Genomic DNA, 19,369 nt, shown 5'->3' with positions numbered 1-19,369 from the left:
TTTTATTGTTCATAGAAATATCCCATTTAAAAGTACAACTGATCCCACAAAAAACAAGCCCCATTTGACTCATAAAAATATGAAAAATAATGGCTCTTAGAAGAAATTAATCTAAAATTGGCACCAATATTAAGGGCTTAACACAAACCAAATGCACACAGGTATATAAAAAACAATATCTACACATCTAGGGGTCACGTAGGAACTGAGGCGTTTTGGTCACTTAGACCTTAGTCTAAGACCAGTCTAAGGTCCAAGTGACCGAAACGCGTCAGTTTCTACATGACCCCTAACTGTGTGGATATCGTTTTAAAGTTTTAATAAAGGATTACCCTTTACGAGCAAGAGGCCGGGGAATGCTGTTGTAGAGCATTTTGGTCACTTGGACCTTAGTCAAAGACCGGTCTAAGACTAAGGTTCATGTGACTGAAACACGTCAGATCCTACGTGACCCCTAGCAGTCTGGATATTGTTTTAAAAAAGGAATACTTTTTACGGGACCTGTCCAACTGGAAATCATACTTCTTTTTCTCCATTAGGGGCTAAAATGGGTACTCCGCCCCTAGACATCTTATCCCCTATCCAAAGGACCCCCGCGATCTCCCTGCTGCACCAGGCGTTCGTTTAGTGCCCCGGGTACAGCGCAGGAGGCATTGAGGGGGCGTGGCCGTGAAGTCATGATCGGTTTGACCCGCATTGCCAGTCATCCGGCATGGAGCGAAGTTTGCTCCGTGCCCCGGATGTCTGGGGTGCCGCAGCTGAGATTGCAGGAGTCCCCAGCAGTGGGACCCCCGCGATCAGACATCTTATCCCCTATCCTTGGCGGAGTACCCCTTTAAGTTGTAAAGCAAGAGGTTGGGGAATGCTGTTGTAGAGCATCCATTATAACGCCTTATTGTCCTCCATATTTAAAGGTTTACCACCTAGGAGAAGGGCAGGATTCCAAGTCCTGGCTGAACGGCAACAAAGGAGACCTGGGCAAGATGTTCCTCAATCACTTGAAGAGCGTGGTGGACTTCCTCCACAACCAGTTTCCTGAGAAGAACCAGCTCATGTGGGATGATATGCTGAGAAAGCTGAGCGTACAGATCATAAAGGGTGAGAAGCCATTTTGAAGAAATGTGGGAGTGGACAAAACAATAGCCAATCAGAGTGTAAAGTGGGCGGGGTTATAACACGATGTAGCCAATCAGATCATAGCCTTTGATGACAGCAGCAGGAGATGAGTGTGTTGTACATGCAGAAGACAGTGATTCATCCACTTTCTGTATATAAGACAAGACGTGGGGGTCACAATGAAAGGAGGGGGAATATACAAAGAGATTTGGAGTGAAAACCTACAGCAGCACAGAGTATTTAAAAAAGATAAGCAGGATGAGAGATGGAATTATATGAGTGAAAACTGGACTGCACATGGCAGTCACCAACCAAGGGAGATTGACAGATATCTTGTGTTTCTTCCATTTGGTAATAATGGCACCAACTGTTGTAAACGTCTCACCGCGCTGCTTGGCGATGGTCTTGTAGCTCATTCCAGCCTTGTGTCAGTCTACAATCTTCTCCCTGACATCCTTGGACAACTCTTTGGTCTTGGCCATGGTGGAGGATTTGGAATCTGATTGATTGCTTCTGTGGATAGGTGTCTTTTATACAGGTAACAAGCTGAGATTAGGAGAGTTCCCTTTAAAGGGGTACTCTGCCCCTAGAAATAAGATGTCTGATCACAGGGGTCCCGCTGCTGGGGACCTACGTGATCTCTTTGCTGCACCCGGCATTCATTTAGAGCGTCGGGTGCAGTGCCGGAGGCTCATGATGTCACGGCCATGCCCCCTCAATACAAGTCTATGGGAGGGGGCGTGACGGGCATCACACCCCCTCCCATAGACTTGCATTGATGGGGCATGGCCATGACATCACGAGCCTCCGCATCGCCAGTCATCCGGCATGGAGCAAAGTTCGCTTCATGCACTGAATGTCTGGGGTGCTGCAGCTGAGATCAGACATTTTATCCCCCATCCTTTCCATAGGGGATAAGATGCCTAGGGGTGGAGTACCCCTTAAAGAGAGTGCTTCTCATCTCAGCTCATAACCTGTAGAAAAGACACCTGGGATCCAGAAATCTTGCGGATTGATAGGGGATCAAATACTTAAAGGGTTACTCCGCTCCCCAGCATCCGCAAAATTCCAAATCACACCGGAACATTGAGTTCCTGGACACTGTGTACAGGCTTCTGTGTTCAGGCCCGCCCCCTTGTGACGTCACGGCCATGCCCCATCAATGAAAGTCTATGGGAAGGGGGCACGACGGCCGTCACGCCCCCTCCGATAGACTTGCATTGAGGGGGCGGGACGTACGTCACATGATGGGGCGGGACGTGATGAGGGGGCAGGCGTGAACACGGAAGCCCGCACACAGCGTTCAGGAACTCAGTGTTCCGGATGCTGGGGAGCGGAGTAACCCTTTAATTCACTGAGTAAAATGCAAATCAATTCATAACATATTTGAAAAGTGTCTTTCTGGATTTTTTGTTATTCCGTCTCTCACTGTTCAAATAAAAAAAACATATTTATTTATTTTTTTAAATTATAGACTAATCATTTCTTTGTCAGTGTGAAAGCATACAAAATCAGCTAGGATCAAATATTTTTTTCCTTTACTGCGTGTGTGTGTGTGTATATATATATATATATATATATATATATATATATATATATATATTGCTTTATACCTTGCAGTATCACAGAACTATATACCTGATATACATGATATTATACCTTTTTTTTTGCAGCCTCCGGGATCCCTAAGTATGTGTCTCCAGTTCTCTGGCTGTACCATGGCAATTTTGATATGGCACAAATAGGTAAGACACGAGAATGATAATAGTATGTGCAACATGATCCATAATAAGAATATGGTATAGAAGTTATGGGTTTCTACCAGTCTAATGCTGCCCGTCTAATGTTTGTGGATAGCCAAATTGGAGGTAAAAATTTACAGGAATGTTCTGGATATTTGCTGAAATACTGCCCCCTGCAGTCAGGGATGAGTCTTAGTATATGATTCCAGGAGAGGATTCTGTAGAATATTTGCTAGGTCTTTGTTTATAATACATAAAAGGAGTTGTTTAGTGAAAGATAACTTATCCCCTATCCAAAAGATAGGGGATAAGTTATAGATCGCGGGGGTCCGACTACTGGGACCCCCCCCGCGATCTCCTGAACGGGTCCCAGCAGTCTGCTGGAAGGGGGCGTGTATAGAGATACATTGAGGGGGCGTGTCAGCCGTGGCCTCCTGTGGGGGTCGGAATGGCCGCTTCCGGCAGACTGCCGGGGCCCCATTCAGGAGATGGCGGGGAGTCTCAGCGATTGGACCCCCGCAATCTATAACCTATCCCCTATCCTTTGGATAGGGGATAAGTTATCTTTCATTGCACTACTCCTTTAACCCCTTTATAGATACACTCCTTTAACCCCTTGATTGATGTGCGTTCTAACCGCAGTAGGATGGAATGGTACCTCCAATGGATGGCAGAAGCAGTGCCCAAACCATTTTCCGCAGGTGCCGAGTGCAATATACGGCCAATATCCCACACCAAATAGCCAGGAGTTTAGTTATTTTACCCCTTATATTCTGTGGTAAATAGTGTCTCTGGCATCTAAGGTTTTTTAAAGAGGTAGGAGCAGGGCTCAAGTCCTGCAAGAACACATGGGAATGGAGTTCCTGCACTTTTTTCCACTGCAGGGACACTGTTCCCATTTGCAGGACCAGTTCTTGAGTGGAAATGTTAGGCCAGTTCCCACACTTTTTTTCCCCAGGATTTGAACCCTGGTTTGGCGTCTCCTGCAGCATGATCACTAGGTGCTAACGCAGTGTTTCCCAACCCAGGTGCCTCCAGCTGTTGCAAAATTACCACTCCCAGCATGCTGGGAGTTGTAGTTTTGCAACAGCTGGAGGCACCCTGATTGGAAAAACACTGTGCTAATGCATGACCATGGTAGCGGGGGCATAAGAAATAAGTAATTTTGCCATAGGTTAAAGCCTATGATACTAGCCTTCAGCTGCCCGGGCATGCTGGGAGTTGTAGTTTTGCAACAACTGGAGGCACCCTGGTTGGGAAACACTGGTTTACATAAACAGACATGTTAAGGGGTGATGACAGGTCCACTTTAGGGGTTCGTCTTTGCTTAGACTTTAAAAATCTTCACTGAAATTGCTCCTAATTCCACATCTAGACATGTTTTAGATTTTTTTACATGTTAAAAAAAAATTTAGTCCTTAACCTAATGAGGTGAAGATAGATTTTTATTATTATTTTTTTTTTCTTTTTTTTTTTTCTTTGTGAGCTCCACAGCCGCACGAAGCCCATTAAACCGCTTATCACTGTGATTAGCTTGTAAGGAGGCTGCGGGAAATGACTTGGCACCATCGGAAGGAAGACAGATGGGATGTGACTTGTTAGACGAGGCCGGGGGAGGACAGTCACACTGACTTATTATTACTACCCGAGCTGCATCTACCAGATACATGTGTAATGGCAGCACGGGGGATCCGTCTAATATTAAATACAACGTTCAACCATAATATTAAAACCACTGAGAAGGGAATAACATGACTTATCTGGTGACAATGGCGCAGGTTGAGGGGGGTGGGAGATTGGAAGAGAAGTATGAGGTATATACCGTATTTATCGGTGTATAACACACATTTTTTAAGCTAACATTTTTAGCTATCTGCGTGTTATACACCGATAAACTCTTTCTGGCCCCACAGAAGTCGCTGCGGTTCAATGATTTAAAGCGCCCGATTTAGATCATGTAACTGCAGTGGCTTCTGCGGGGCCGGAGTCCTGCCGCCGCTGCTCCATTCCCTCCCCATCCCCGGCTTTCATATCCACCTCTCCTGGGGGTGTGCTCCTGCAGGCTCCGGCATCATCCTGCGCTGTTGCTGGGCACTGCGCACTGACAAGTGACGTCCTCAACGCAACGTCACTCGTCAGTGCCCAGCGACAGCGCAGGCCGCCGCTGGTGAAGTGAAAAAAAACGTGCCCTTGAGCTGAATGTCACTACTGACTTATGGCAGCGGACGCATGGGGCATGTAGAGGAATGTGTCCGCTGCCATATAGTGGCCAAAGCAATAAGCTGAGTTGCTGCACACCCCACACCCTTCCCCAACAACCGAGAGTAGAGGGCAGTTGTGCGCTGACCAGAGCCTGCAGGAGCACGACCCCAGGAGAGGTAGATATGAAAGCCGGGGATGGGGAGAGAATAGGGCGGCGGCGGCAGGACTCTGGCCCCGCAGAAGCTGCTGCAGTTACATGATGTAAAGCGGTCGCTTTAAATCATTTAACCGCAGCGGCTTCTGCAGGGTCAGAAAGAGTTTATTGGGGTATACACGCACCTACACAAACTTTTTTACCCAAATTTCCTTTGAAAAATTAGGGTGCGTGTAAGTGCGTGTATACCCCGATAAATACGGTATTAGTCAGCAAGGTACTAGTCAGTTCTGGGTCAGAGCATCTCCAGAAAGGTTGGTCTTGTGGGGTTTTCCAGGGGTGTAATCGGGGCTCAAGTCCTGCAGGAACACATGGGTATGGAGATCCTGCACTTTTTACAATGCAGGACCACTGTTCCCATTAGCAGGAGTCCTGCAGGACCAACCTTTGAGTGGAAATCTTGGGTGAGTTCCCATACTTTTTTCCCAGGACTTGATCTCTAAGTGTAACTATAGGGGGTGCATAGGTAGCAGTCGCACAAGGGCCTTGGTGCCTAAGTCCCTAGGCACATCTGCCCCATAAGAGACCAGTATTATAAATGCCACATAGGGCCCTGTTGCAGATTTTTGCTTTGGGGCCCAGAAGCTATAGGTTACACCTCTGGGTATTCCAGTATAAAGTACATAGTACCAACCAAAAGTGCTTCAAGGAAGAACAACCAGGGACAGGGTCATAGGTAAGGGTCATTGATGTGTCTAGGGGTGAAGGCAGGCTGTCCGGGCATGCTGGGAGTTGTAGTTTTGCAACAGCTGGAGGCACTCCTAGTTGGGAAACACTGACCTATACTATATACTACTATATAGTCCAACATGCTGGGAGTTGTAGTTTTCTTTTGGGGCAGGTGCCGAGCCACAGGCTGTATCAGGGCATGCTGGGAGTTGTAGTTAGTAACTAGCTGCAACTCCCGAATTTAATTTTTAAAAAAAGCGATCAAAAAGTCCCATCAAAACAAAAATGGTACCGTTCAAAACTACAGATCGGGGCACAAAAAATTAGCCATCATACAGGCCCCGTATAAGGAGAAATAAGTAAGTTATAGGGGCCAGAATAGGACAAAATTTTCCCAGCATATGTGTATCCTGTGATGTCACGCATATGTAATTAATTATGCAAATTAGCACGGCCGGTATTTTTTTTGCAAGAAAGGTGGCAACTCTAGTCTCATCCATGAAGGCCGCACCTTACAACTACAGGACTTGCAAAATCTTTGTCTTGGTTCAGGACACATGTCAGGTCTATGGAGTCCAGTCCTTGAAGGGTCAAAGCTGTTATAGGTTTTAAAGGGGTTCTCCACCATAAGGTGATTTTAGTACGTACCTGGCAGACAGTAATGGACATGATTAGGAAGGATCTGCACTTGTCTTGGGGCTAAATGGCTAAGTTGTGAGATTACCATAACATTGTGGCTAGCTTTTTGTCAACTGGTATTTCCTGTTTGACTTTTTTTTTATTTTATTACAAATCCCACAATTCCATCTTCCTCCCTCCCACACATCAGCCACCCCACCCATTGAAACATAAATGAGCTGTGGTTTTCAATCAGGGTGCCTCCAGCTGTTGCATTAGTTGCAGATTGATCTCTCTCCCACCAAGCGATCGCTCCACCCATTGAAGCAGACAGGCTCCCTGTCATCAGCTGACTAGTGAGTCAGGTCTCAGCCGCATTGCAACCTGGGAAAAATCTGAGACAGCAGTCATTTTGTATGCTGGTAAAAATAAATACCGTCACACACAAAGATAAAAACCATCACACACAGGTACAGACACTATATTATGAACTACACTAACTTTACAGCCCCTGTAGCATAGTCAAATTAAAAAAATGCTGGAATACCCCTTTAATGCTACAGCTAATGGTGTATAAAGGTTTATTCCTACCAGCTGGGGGATGTACTATCACTGCTCTGTTCCCTAAGCACGGACATACCTAGAAACATTTATTTTTAAGGGAAGGGGTACACCTGCTGTATTTTGCTACATATTTGCTGCTGTGTATTCTCTTACCCGTTAAAGGGGTACTCCGCTGGAAAAAACATTTTTTAAATCATCTGGTGCCAGAACGTTAACCAGATTTGTAAATTACTTCTATTTAAAAATCTTAATCCGTCCAGTACTTATCAGCTGCTGTATGCTCCAGAGGAAGTTCTTTTCTTTTTGAATTTCTTTACAGTCAGACCACAGTGCTCTCTGCTGACACCTCTGTCGATGTCAGGAACTGTCCAAAACAGAATATGTTTGCTATGGGGATTTGCTTCTACTCTGGACAGTTCCTGACATGGACAGAGGTGTCAGCAGAGAGCACTGTGGTCAGACAGAAAGGAAATTCAAAAAGAAAAGAACTTCCTCTGTAGTCTGGAGAACCCCTTTAAAGTCAATGGGTAGAAAATACACAGCTGATTTTGCTACCCATTGACTTAAACGGATAATAAAATACGCAGCAGCAAAATACGGCACATGTGACCCTACCCTGAAGGTACCTGAGTGTTTCATTGTGATCTAACAGAAAACTTTCAATTCTCAGATTCATATATTTCTAAATATGAGAAAAGTGGATTTAAAAACATTTGGTTTGCAAGTGCCTTCAAAGGGGCATCGGGCCCGGCCCAGATGTGGACTCCAACCAACCTGCACATGAAGAACCACCAGGAATGGAAGAAAGTCATCGACAGGATGAGAAAGTTCCCTAAGATCCACTACAGCGGCATAGCACTAACTGGGTGGCAGAGGTCAGAAACCTTGTGTGTGGTGGAAGAGATACCTGTAATTGCTTGAGGGTGGTTGTACTTAAATGGTTTGAAAACAACTAGTGCCAGAAAGTTAAATAGATTTGTAAATTACTAGTATATATAAAAATGTTAATCCTTCCAGTACTTATCAGCTGCTGTATGCTCCAGAGGAAGTTGAGTAGTTCTTTCCAGTCTGACCACAATGTCTGACCACAGTGCTCTCTGCTGACACCTCTGTCCATGTCAGGAACTGTCCAGAGTAGTAGCAAATCCCCATAGCGAACCTATCCTGCTCTGGACAGTTCCTGACATGGACCAAGGTGTCAGCAGAGAGCACTGTGGTCAGACATTGTGGTCAGACTTGAAAGAACTACACAACTTCCTCTGGAGCGTACAACGGCTGATAAGTACTGGAAGGATTAAGATTTTTATATAGAAGTCATTTACAATTTTGTACAACTTTCTTGCCCCAGTTGAATTTAAAAACATTTTTTTTTCCCCTCTGGAGTACCCCTTTAAGTTATAATCTTAATATATCCGCAGTACCCTTTTAAAGGGGTACTCCTGTGGAAAACTTTTTTTTTTTAATTAACTGGTGCCAGAAAGTTAAACAGATTTGTAAATCACTTCTGTTAAAACATCTTAATACTTCCAGCACTTATTAGGGGCTGTATACTACAGAGAAATCCCAAAAAGAAATGCATTTCTTTTGATGTCATGACCACAGTGCTCTCTGCTGACCTCTGCTGTCCATTTTAGGAACTGTCCAGAGCAGCATATGTTTGCTATGGGGATTTTCTCCTGCTCTGGACAGTTCCTAAAATGGACAGCAGAGGTCAGCAGAGAGCACTGTGGTCATGACATCAGAGGAAATGCATTTCTTTTTTGGATTTCTCTTTAGTATACAGCCCCTAATAAGTACTGGAAGGATTAAGATTTTTTAACAGAAGTGATTTACAGATCTGTTTTACTTTCTGGCACTAGTTGATTAAAAAAAAAAAAAAGTTTTCCACGGGAGTACCCCTTTAAGTACCACTTAATATAACCAGTTTATTACTTCTCCAAAGCATAGGTGATAAGTAGCTAATCTGTGGGGGTCTGACTGCTAGGAGCCCCACTAATTATAGGACTATGCCCCCCCTACTACTAATGAAAATAGGTGAGAAAAGGGGATCCCACAAACAAATGTCCATATAATTTTATAGGAGGGGTGTTAAAGGGTCTTCTAACGCTGTCCGGGCATGCTGGGAGTTGTAGTTTTGCAACAGCTGGAGGCACCCTGATTGGGAAACACCGCTCTAGTCATACATACGGGTAACCCAATATGAAGGGGTAATGGCCTTACTGTTGACCGGTCAGCGCTCTCATATAATACATATACCTTCTCTGCCTCTTTTATTTTTATTACAAATTCTAAATTAACTTAAGTTCATTAAAATTATGTAAATTCCTGTGTTTTTATTTTTATTTTTTTAAATATTAAAATTTGGATTAGTTTAAATAAACAGCCTTTGGCTGTCCGGGCATGCTGGGAGTTGTAGTTTTGCAACAGCTGGGGGCACACTGTTAGAGAGCACACAGGACTATGGGGGAGATTTATCAAAACCTGTCTAGAGGAAAAGTTGCCAAGTTGCCCATAGCAACCAATCAGATCGCTTCTTTAAAGGGGTAGTCCAGTGGTGAAAAACTTATCCCCTATCCTAAGGATAGGGGATAAGTTTGAGATCGCGGGGGGTCCGACCGCTGGGGCCCCCTGCGGTCTCTCTGTACGGGGCCCCGGCTCTCCGGCCAGATATCGGGTGTCGACCCCCGCACGAAGCGGCGTCCGACACGCCCCCTCAATACATCGCTATGGCAGAGCCGGAGATTGCCGAAGGCAGCGCTCCGGCTCTGCCATAGAGTTGTATTGAGGGGGCGTGTCGGCCACCGCCTCGTGCGGAGGTCGACACGCCCCCTTCCCGTGGGCTGTCGGGGTTCCGTACAGGAGATCGCAGGGGGCCCCAGCGGTCGGACCCCCCGCGATCTGCAACTTATCCCCTATCCTTAGGATAGGGGATAAGTTGCTCACCACTAAGTCACCACTGGACTACTCCTTTAATTTTTAAAGAGACTTCTGAAAAACGAAAGAAGCTATTCGATTGGTTGCTATGGGCAACTGGGCAATTCTTCCTCTGCACAGTTTTTGATAAATCTCCCCCTATATGTACAACTGCAGTCTCTAAAGTCACAGGCAGAGGGCAGCAGTCAACTACTTTTCTCCCAGCCTTCAGCTTCGGCGGCATGATGCGTATCAGCCGAGAGCGTTCAGGAATTGGCATCACATTGCGGGGTCTCATAGTTTTAAGAGGGGTACTCCGGTGTAAATCAACTGGTGCCAGAAAGTTAAACAGATTTGTAAATTACTTCTATTAAAAAAATCTTTTACCCTTCCAGTACTTTTTAGCAGCTGTATGCTACAGAGGAAATTCTTTTCTTGTTGAATTGATTTTTTTGTGTTGACCACAGTGCTCTCTACTGACACCTAATGCCCGTATCAGGAACTGTCCAGAGCAGGAGAAAATCCCCAGTGCAAACCTATGCTGCTCTGGACAGTTCCTGACACGGACAGAGGTGTCAGAAGAGAGCACTGTGGACAACACAAAAAAGAAATTCAAAAAGAAAAGAATTTCCTCTGTAGCATAAAGTTGCTAATAAGTACTGGAAGGATAAAGATTTTTTTAATAGAAGAAATTTACAAATCTGTTTAACTTTCTGGCACCAGTTGATTTAAAAAAAAAAAAAAAGTTTTCCACCGGAGTACCCCTTTAAGCAGGTGCAGGACCTGAGGCTACTTACATCTGGTCTAAGTGATCCGGTACTGTAAATACCTCCATGTCTACTACATGTAGTTACTAGAGATGAGTGAACTTACAGTAAATTCGATTCGTCACGAACTTCTCGGCTCGGCAGTTGATGACTTATCCTGCATAAATTAGTTCAGCTTTCAGGTGCTCCGGTGGGCTGGAAAAGGTGGATACAGTCCTAGGAAACAGTCTCCTAGGACTGTATCCACCTTTTCCAGCCCACGGGAGCACCGGAAAGCTGAACTAATTTATGCAGGAAAAGTCATCAACTGCCGAGCCGAGAAGTTCGTGACGAATCGAATTTACTGTAAGTTCGCTCATCTCTAGTAGTTACCGCGCACCAGTCGACGGTAATTCTGTCCCGGTATGATGCTCAGCCTTACCCGCGACTTGTGCCTGTACCACCTGCATTGCCGTGTATACTGGCTTGATTTGCTGCATGGTATTGATGGCGGTCTTCTTGGCTGACTGCGGAGAAGATGAGGTTACACCTTTGGCGTACGCGTCACTGGCTGACTGATGGTCCGTTGTCTCTCCCCGCAGGTACGATCATTACTCAGCGCTCTGCGAGCTGCTGCCGGTAGGCATCCCCTCCCTGGCCGTGTGTCTGAAGACTCTCAAGCACGGTAAGTGCGTCCGCTGATGTCATTGAGATACGGCGTTGTCGTTTTGCAGCATTGTCACTTGTCTTCTCCCACACAGGGCAGTTCACACCAGAGGCTGAAAAAGACACCGCTAACATCCTGGGATTCAGCAGCATCAACGCGGAAAAAAACATTTGGTAATTACAGCCTGTGTTCTCGGAGTTAATGCATGCCTGTCAAAGTGGGCAAAAAGGAACATATATATAAGGGTTAAAAAAAATAAACCCATATTCACGCACCCATAAAAAAAAAAAAAACGGCCATATTTTGTACTGTGTAAACATGGCTTAAAGGGGTACTCCACCCCTAGACATCTTCTTCCCTATACAAAGGATAGAGGATAAGATGTCTGATTGGGGGAACTCTGGAGACCCACGCGATCTTGGCTGCGGCACCCCAGACATCCGGTGCACGGAGCAAACTTCGCTCCGTGACGGATGACTGGCGATGCAGGGCCCGGCCCTGCATCGCCAGTCATCCGGCACGGAGCGAAGTTCGCTCCGTGCACCGGATGTCTGGGGTGCCGCAGCTGAGATCACGGGGGTCTCCAGCGTTGGAACCCCCCCCCCCCTGATCGTGACACTATGGATAGGGGATAATGGGATATGTCTAGGGGCGGAGTACCCCTTTAAGAACTAATTTTTTTTTTTTTTTTTAGAAACAGCACCACTCATGCCCACTGGTTGTGTCTGGTACTGCAGCTCAGCTACATTGAAGATAAAGTGCAACTCCAGGGATGGCTCAGATGGCAGAATATTTGCTTCAATTTGCACCGCCACCCGAGCCTTGCCTTAGACTACAACATTCAATCTACGGATTTCGCGGAAGTACCGTGCAAGTCTATGGGACTTCCGCCAAATCAGTAAATCGAATGCTGTGTTTCGAACTTTAGTGATGGCCCGAGCCTTCAACTTGAGCAAGACTGTGGCATTCAGGTCTCATAGACTTTCATGGGACTATAAGATTGAACTCTGCAGTCTTGTGCAAGGCTCGGGTGGCGGCGCAAATATAAGCAAATATTCTGCCACCCAAGCACGAGACGACAATGTTCAACAAATGTTCAACAAATTTCGCACAAGCCCCATGCAAGTCTTTGGGACTTTCTTCATATCCGTAGATTGAACGCCGTAGTCTCGCTAAAGTCGAAGGTTATAAACCAATAAAATAAACAAAAATTAGTAATGTTATGTATCTTCTACAATGGTCCTCCACACCTCTACACTCATCCTTCACTCAAATAGAAAACAGCTTAGATCAGTCCTGTAGGCTGCCCATTTATTGAGGAGTGAGTGGCTGAGAAGAGAAAGAAGAAGACAAAAAGATTGCAAATAGAGTAGATGACTTTGCAGTGAAAAAAATATCTCATGCAGTGCTGAATTCACAGTTTACACTGCTCAGTACTGCTTTATAATGTCCTACACAGAGCTGTATTTTCAGTTTTGTTCTGTCTCGGAATTAATACACCCAATAAAGGGGGTTATTCCAAAAGCATCATTTTATTCTCACACAGATCAGTCACAAAAATGCCTCAAACACTGCATATATTCTATGTCTCTCCCCATTACACAAACCCAGGCAACGTAATGAGTGGCTGCAAATTTGATGGTAAAATTCACAATTCTTCTGACCCATGTGTTTTTTTTTCTCCAGGTCACAGCATGGCGGCAGCACCAACATCTAATGTATTTACTTTTTTTTTTTTTTTTTAACACAATGAACTGCTGCCCCCTTCAGCATTGCTGCCCTAGACACAGGCCCAGGGGTGTCTAATGGCAAATACATCTTTGGTCCTCCATGCTGCTGCCGTTTCTGAGGGTGTGTTATAGAGATATAGGGGAGCAGGATCTCTGTGTATGTGTGTGCAGTGTATGGGAGACATCAGAGCAGCTAGCCTCCACCCACTAACTCAGAGAAAACTGAAAATTAGCGATGGAGCCTGCAGAGGAGAAAACTGGGGAAAAATGCCATAAACTGATGATTTAATAACCATAAAGTGTACTTGACAGCTTATCCTGAGCAGTTGTCTGAAATGACAGGTACTCTTTAAAGAGTACCTCTCATGATCTTGTTAAATGTTGTAATCCTCCCACTTCAATGCCCCCATCATGATAAACCACCCCCTGCCTTTATTTTTATTATTTTTTAGTTTTCTACCTTGATATTGTTCTGTATTTTCTGCTCAGTCAGATTCACAGACTGGGAAGGGGCGTTCCCCAGCAGGCGTGACATCATGTGAAGCCATACAGGGGAGAACTTCCTCCCTCACTCTGCTACACACAGCATAGAGCAGTTCAGTGTGAGATGAGCTATGATTGGCTAAGGCTGCACACATCCCCTCAGCACTCCAGACTGCATTTCCTGATGTTGGACTTCTGCCAGGCCAGCAGGAGTCCAAAGTCTGTGGAAAAGATGGGGGGAAATATGCTCTGGACAAGTAGGGAGACACCTAGTGGCAGCTTTTTTAAACACAGATAAACATAGTTTTATTTACCATAAGGAGTGGAATAGCAAAAATTAGTTTTAATAAGAGTGCCCATTTAAGCCAAAAATGGCACTGTTTCTGGAAAAGAAAAAGAAGCTTTGTATTTTATTCCAGGACAACATTTGTAAGTGCATAAGGCTTTTTGTAGAAAATAAATTTTTTGGTTATTTGTTCCTCTTAGTGAAGGGAACGGAGCATTTCCAGGGTCCGAAATTTACACGATGGTGAAGAAGATCCACAGTGAACTGAAGAGTAAGGTTCGCCAAGTCACAGAGGGAGACAGGTGAGAAGTGAATTACCAAAAAAATCTATATTTTCGGGACATATTTTTTGAGACTTGCTTTTTTATGACAAGTGTCAAATTTATTAAGAGGTGCATGTCTTTTAAATGGATATTCCAGATGATGGCATTATTTCATATTGTGCTGAGCCAGCTCTAAAAAATAATTTTTCTACCTTACTTTTTTGGGGATCACAATAGGATGTCTTCAGGTCATACCTAACATCAGCCCAGCCCATGAAGCATAGGATATCCTGGGAAATGTATTGTGCCCCCCTGACCGTGACCCTGGTTGTGGCCCAACTGGGCCCTGCCAACCTACAGGCTCTGTCCCCCAGTGGCGTCCCCTCTGGGTTGCGCACCACATGAGAATAGCGCACATGACAGGGTCAATACATTGGTGCTGATGCCTGACCATTGTATGAACACAGCTGTGTGCCAGGACATCAGCACCACAGGGCGCAAGGCAATATTTCTCCATGTTTCTAATGTCCCTATTCACATCTTGTTTTTTTGTCTACATCATCTGTATATATCAGGGTTCCAAACATATACTGCAACATAGCTAGCGCGGCCCATTGACTTCAATGGACCAAATGTAGGCTACTAGTGACTATGTTTGGTCCATCTCCTGAACGTGTACTTGTAGTCTACCATGCTTTTGTGTAGTCTACCATGTTTAGTCTACCATGCTTCTGTGTAGTCTACCATGTTTAGTCTACCATGTTTAGTCTACCATGCTTTTGTGTAGTCTACCATTTGTAGTCTACCATGCTTTTGTGTAGTCTACCATTTGTAGTCTACCATGCTTTTGAGTCTACCCCCCAAAAAAGGATATTTGGGAAAGAAAGTAGTCTACTGAATATTAAAGTCAATGGGCCATATTTATCAATCAGCCTTAAAGGTGTACTCCTGTAAGTGAGCAGCGGGGGTCATGACGTCTTGACCACGCCCCTCGTGATGTCACACCACGCCCCCTCAATGCAAGACTATGGGAGGGGGCATGGCTGTCGTGGCTGGATAGGGGTAAAGATGTCTGGGGGCGGAGTACCCCCTTAACTTGCGGGGGGGGGGGGGGATGTATAGTAGAGATTGTAATATACATGATTTGTTTCACAACCCCCTCCCTGTCACGGTGGAGCAGGGCCACTTTCAAAGTTTTTTTTTTTAATGGGCCCCATGGTTACATGTTACAGGCTACATCTTTATATAATATAATAACCACAGTTTCTATTCCTTTTCCCAGTGAAATCAATGGCTGGTTCTCACGCTACAACAGGGCATACCGATTTGGCAATCCGCATAAAATGGAAACATTCAGTGCAAAAATCTTAAAGTGAGTACGAAAATTGAACAGTCTGACAATGAACCAGTGTGACATTGGGGTCAAGGTAATAAATGTCCTATTTGTGTCAGGTTACAAAGGTCAAAAGTGGTCAAAAGTTTTTTTTAGGCGCATACAAAATATTTTAGAATGGCATGGTGGTCATTTAAAAAAAGTAAGTATACTCATCTGTCCTGATCCCTTGCAGCTGCTGTTCAGACAGTTCCCGGTCCCTGATACCCTCAGCTGCTTTCCCTGACATTTCATTCTTGCAGAAAATACCCACAGGCCGCTGAGTTACCCAGACTCACTCAGAGTAGAAACATCAGAGGAAGTGAGGGGGATCAGGGTGGGAAAGTATGCTTTTTTTTTTTTTGTATTTTGGCAACACCTCCAACACTATTCTTAAAACATTTTGTGTGGCTTAAACCCCCCATTTACAGACACCCCCCCCCCCCCATGACAACACTTACTTCCTGCAAAAATTCTGGCTTTATTACCATAGGTAGACTAGGTACATCAACCAATCAGATATCATTTATTATTTTTCTTTTTACATGTGCTTTGCTTACCCTGTATCCCTGTGATAACAATTGCAATACCAGACACTACCTATAGCCAAGAGTGGTGCTGTTTCCCAAGCCAATCCTTAATTTTCATACAACCTCTTCAAAGCAGTGTACAGTAGAAAGCTGCTTAGGCTGGATGGCTAGAAAGATCAGCATAATCCCTTTAACTCAGTGTTTGTCAACTAGGGTGCCTCCAGCTGTTGCAAAACTACAACTCAAAGTATGCCTGGACATCAGAATCCATTTATATGTAAAGCTAACAGTTATATTTTTTAAGAGCCGAGGTACGTGCTCTCAAATCACCTGAGTGCAAGTAAAAAGTGGAAGCGTTCACACAAAAAAAACGTGCACGAGGATGCGGTCTATCGCAAGCTCTTCTCCAACAGGAGATAGGCCCCCAATAAACCAAACCCTTCACCTCAGGGCCAAAAGGCACCTGCAAGGTTCCAGGTACAATGTTACTTTTCGCCAAAGCTACTCAGGGACCGAAAATATTCACGGCAAGCAACTAGGCACTAGCCAGGTTGCTATCGACAAACCAGTAAAACTGGTTTTGGCATCCTGCCGAAGCAGAGATGCCACGGGGTATGGCACGGAGATGAAGAACCTGATGGCCACAAACACCTCCCCTAGACTGGCAGGAGGAACACCCTGACCAATCCTAGTGGACAAACAGAACACGAAACGTGGACACAGTGATAAAAATAAATAAGTGGATGTGCGCAGTGTAATACTGCCTGGATATCCATCCGAATCTATAACAATTCCCTGATCCTAGCCGGAAGGTGAGTGCCTAGAAGAGTGAGAGAAAAAGTGCTTGCTACGTGACATCCATCAAGTGGGGTTGCCAATCCCAAGTGAGTTCCGGCACCCTGGGGTCACCACTCCCAGGGCACTTTTGCACCTGGGCCTTCACTCCAACCGGACCTTAGGGCCAGATCCAGCAGGAACAGGTCTCATAAGGGATGACTGCCGCTGTATACAGCCATCCCTGGTACACCTGCCCCACTGTGTGGTTCCCCATCCTGCCTTGGTGGTCTTCCACACCGCCAACTAACAGGAAAGGTACTACACCTGATCTTAGTCAAAAGGAACATGTAGAGCAGAATCTATTCGCATGTAAAGCTCCTAGCCAATAAGTGCAGGAGATCTCTCAACTCCACCCCTAGTCTGGTCAGTTTCTTTCTAGTTAGTGCGTCTAGTCCAGCGTTTCCCAACCAGAGTGCTTTCAGCTGTTACAAAACTACAAATCCCAGAATCTATTCATCTGTAAAGCTCACATGTAGAGCAGAATCTATTCACATGTGAAGCTCCTAGCCAATAGGTGCAGAAGATGTCTCAACTTCACCCCTAGTCTGTTCAGTTTCTTTCAAGTTAGTGCATCTAGTCCCGAGTTTTCCAACCAGAGTGCCTCCAGCTGTTGCAAAACTACAGCTCCCGGCCGGCCCGGACAGCCGAAGGCTGTCCGGGCCTGCTGGGAGTTGTAGTTTTGCAACAGCTAGAGGCACCCTGGTTAGAAAACCCTGCTCTAATTATAAAGACAAGGCTACAACATGATGTCCTCCTTGAACTTCTTCTGTTTGTTTCCAGAACCAACGAAGAATGGGAGTCTCATATCCAGGCCCTGCGCACCCAGCTCGACTCCATCTATTTCCCGGACACGGTGGAGGAGTGGATGGAGGAGAATGTGAACCTATACATGGACCCTCTAAGAGAGATGGCAAAAGATTTCCAGGAGATCCTGCAGCTCAATGCGCAACCAAAGGTCATAGTGAAGCAGTGAAGAAAAAAAAAACGGTGTAACATGTGATTGGATTTTGCTTGAAATACGAACCAGGGAAGGGTTAAAATTCTGAAGAATTACCAGACCACCCAATCCATAGCCATTCATGGGATATAGGGGTCTGGGAATGGCCTTTTTACTTATATACAGTAAATCTGTGTATAGGGAAAGAGTCCCTGGTGCGCTGGTAGGCAAAATATCATACAGTATATCGTGGGAAGATACTGGCCCATCTCTACTAATCCCCACCATGATGGGTTGTATTTAATGCTCGGCATTGCAAAGCACCATGGGAGCGTCTACCTGCCATATGCACATAGGGAGGTTGCCAGGTTGTACTGGATCAATGTGAAGGCCATATGGCCTCCCTCTGCATGAAACCACACCCACTTCGCCATAAGCCCAGCAAGCGTTGCGGAAAAGCGCAAGAATTTGCGCAAACCTATGCGCAGATTTGATAAATAACCCCCTAAGTGCATTTTTGGTCAAAGAAAAGAGGTGAGCGAATCGATTTGCCAATACAAAAAGTAATACAACTTTGCAAATAAAAAGAAAAACAATATATATTTTTGTGTTTACAGCTCCAATGCAGTACTCTGTGTCTCCATGGTTACAGACTACAAACAAATCTTGTGTAGTCTGATTCTGCAGTTGTACTTTTATCTCTTGGTAACATACATTTGTACAACTGCTATATCACACACCATAGCATATGTTACTAACCTGTGACTATGACACACAGGTGTGCATAGGAGCTGTGTACACAAAACGGTAGGTAGGAATCAAGACTATGTGCAAAGTCACTTCATTTATACCGTAGATAGATTGGAACAACGAATAAAGTTTGGTCGCAAAGGGGCTTATATTCTTTATCTCAGTGTTTCTCAACCAGGGTGTCTCCAGCTGTTGCAAAACTACAACTCCCAGCATGCCCGGACAGCCTTTGGCTGTCCGGGCATGCTGGGAGTTGTAGTTTTGCAACAGCTGGAGGCACCCTGATTGGGAAACACCGCTCTAGTCATACATACGGGTAACCCAATATGAAGGGTTAATGGCCTTCTTATTGACCGGTCAGCGCCCTCATATAATGCAAATATCTTCTATGCTTCTTTTATTTTTCTTACAAATTCTAAATTAACTTAATTTAATTAAAAATATATAAATTCCTGTGTGTTTTATTTTTTAATGTGTAATTTTGAGTTTGTTTAAATAAAAAAAATTTCTTAATTTATTTGTGGATCATTCTGTGTTATACAAAGTATGTTACAGGCATTCAGTCTCCTGTCAGCAGACTCAGGGCTGGAAGGGCTGAAAGGTCCAAGAAGAATACTAGAGAGGCCTTCACAATATAGAAACATTGAAGGTCAAAGGAAGGACACCAGAGAGGCCTTCACAATACAGAAATGTTAAAGGTCCAAGGAGGATACTAGTAAGGGCTTCAGAA

The 19,369-nt window shown here is 44.9% G+C and overlaps 1 protein-coding gene across 5 annotated transcripts in view; it reads left to right on the top strand.

Annotated features, from left to right (window-relative positions):
* LOC130285461 (hexosaminidase D-like) overlaps positions 1-18,829 on the top strand; it is a 75,127-nt gene extending 56,298 nt beyond the window's left edge. For all 5 annotated transcript variants that reach the window (XM_056536882.1, XM_056536884.1, XM_056536881.1 and 2 more), the window contains 8 exons: positions 915-1,098; positions 2,790-2,861; positions 7,796-8,000; positions 11,387-11,469; positions 11,546-11,624; positions 14,151-14,252; positions 15,496-15,585; positions 17,733-18,829. In XM_056536882.1, the coding sequence (XP_056392857.1) occupies positions 915-1,098; positions 2,790-2,861; positions 7,796-8,000; positions 11,387-11,469; positions 11,546-11,624; positions 14,151-14,252; positions 15,496-15,585; positions 17,733-17,925 (1,008 nt within the window). In that variant the 3' untranslated portion in view covers positions 17,926-18,829. The remainder of the gene's footprint in view (positions 1-914; positions 1,099-2,789; positions 2,862-7,795; positions 8,001-11,386; positions 11,470-11,545; positions 11,625-14,150; positions 14,253-15,495; positions 15,586-17,732) is intronic.
* The last annotated feature ends 540 nt before the right edge of the window (positions 18,830-19,369 follow it).

Source organism: Hyla sarda, chromosome 8, assembly GCF_029499605.1.
Source record: "Hyla sarda isolate aHylSar1 chromosome 8, aHylSar1.hap1, whole genome shotgun sequence".
In the NCBI taxonomy this organism is placed as follows: Eukaryota; Metazoa; Chordata; class Amphibia; order Anura; family Hylidae; genus Hyla; species Hyla sarda.
The sequence above is the reverse complement of the archived record's forward strand: the minus strand, read 5'-3'. Positions and strand labels throughout refer to the sequence as shown.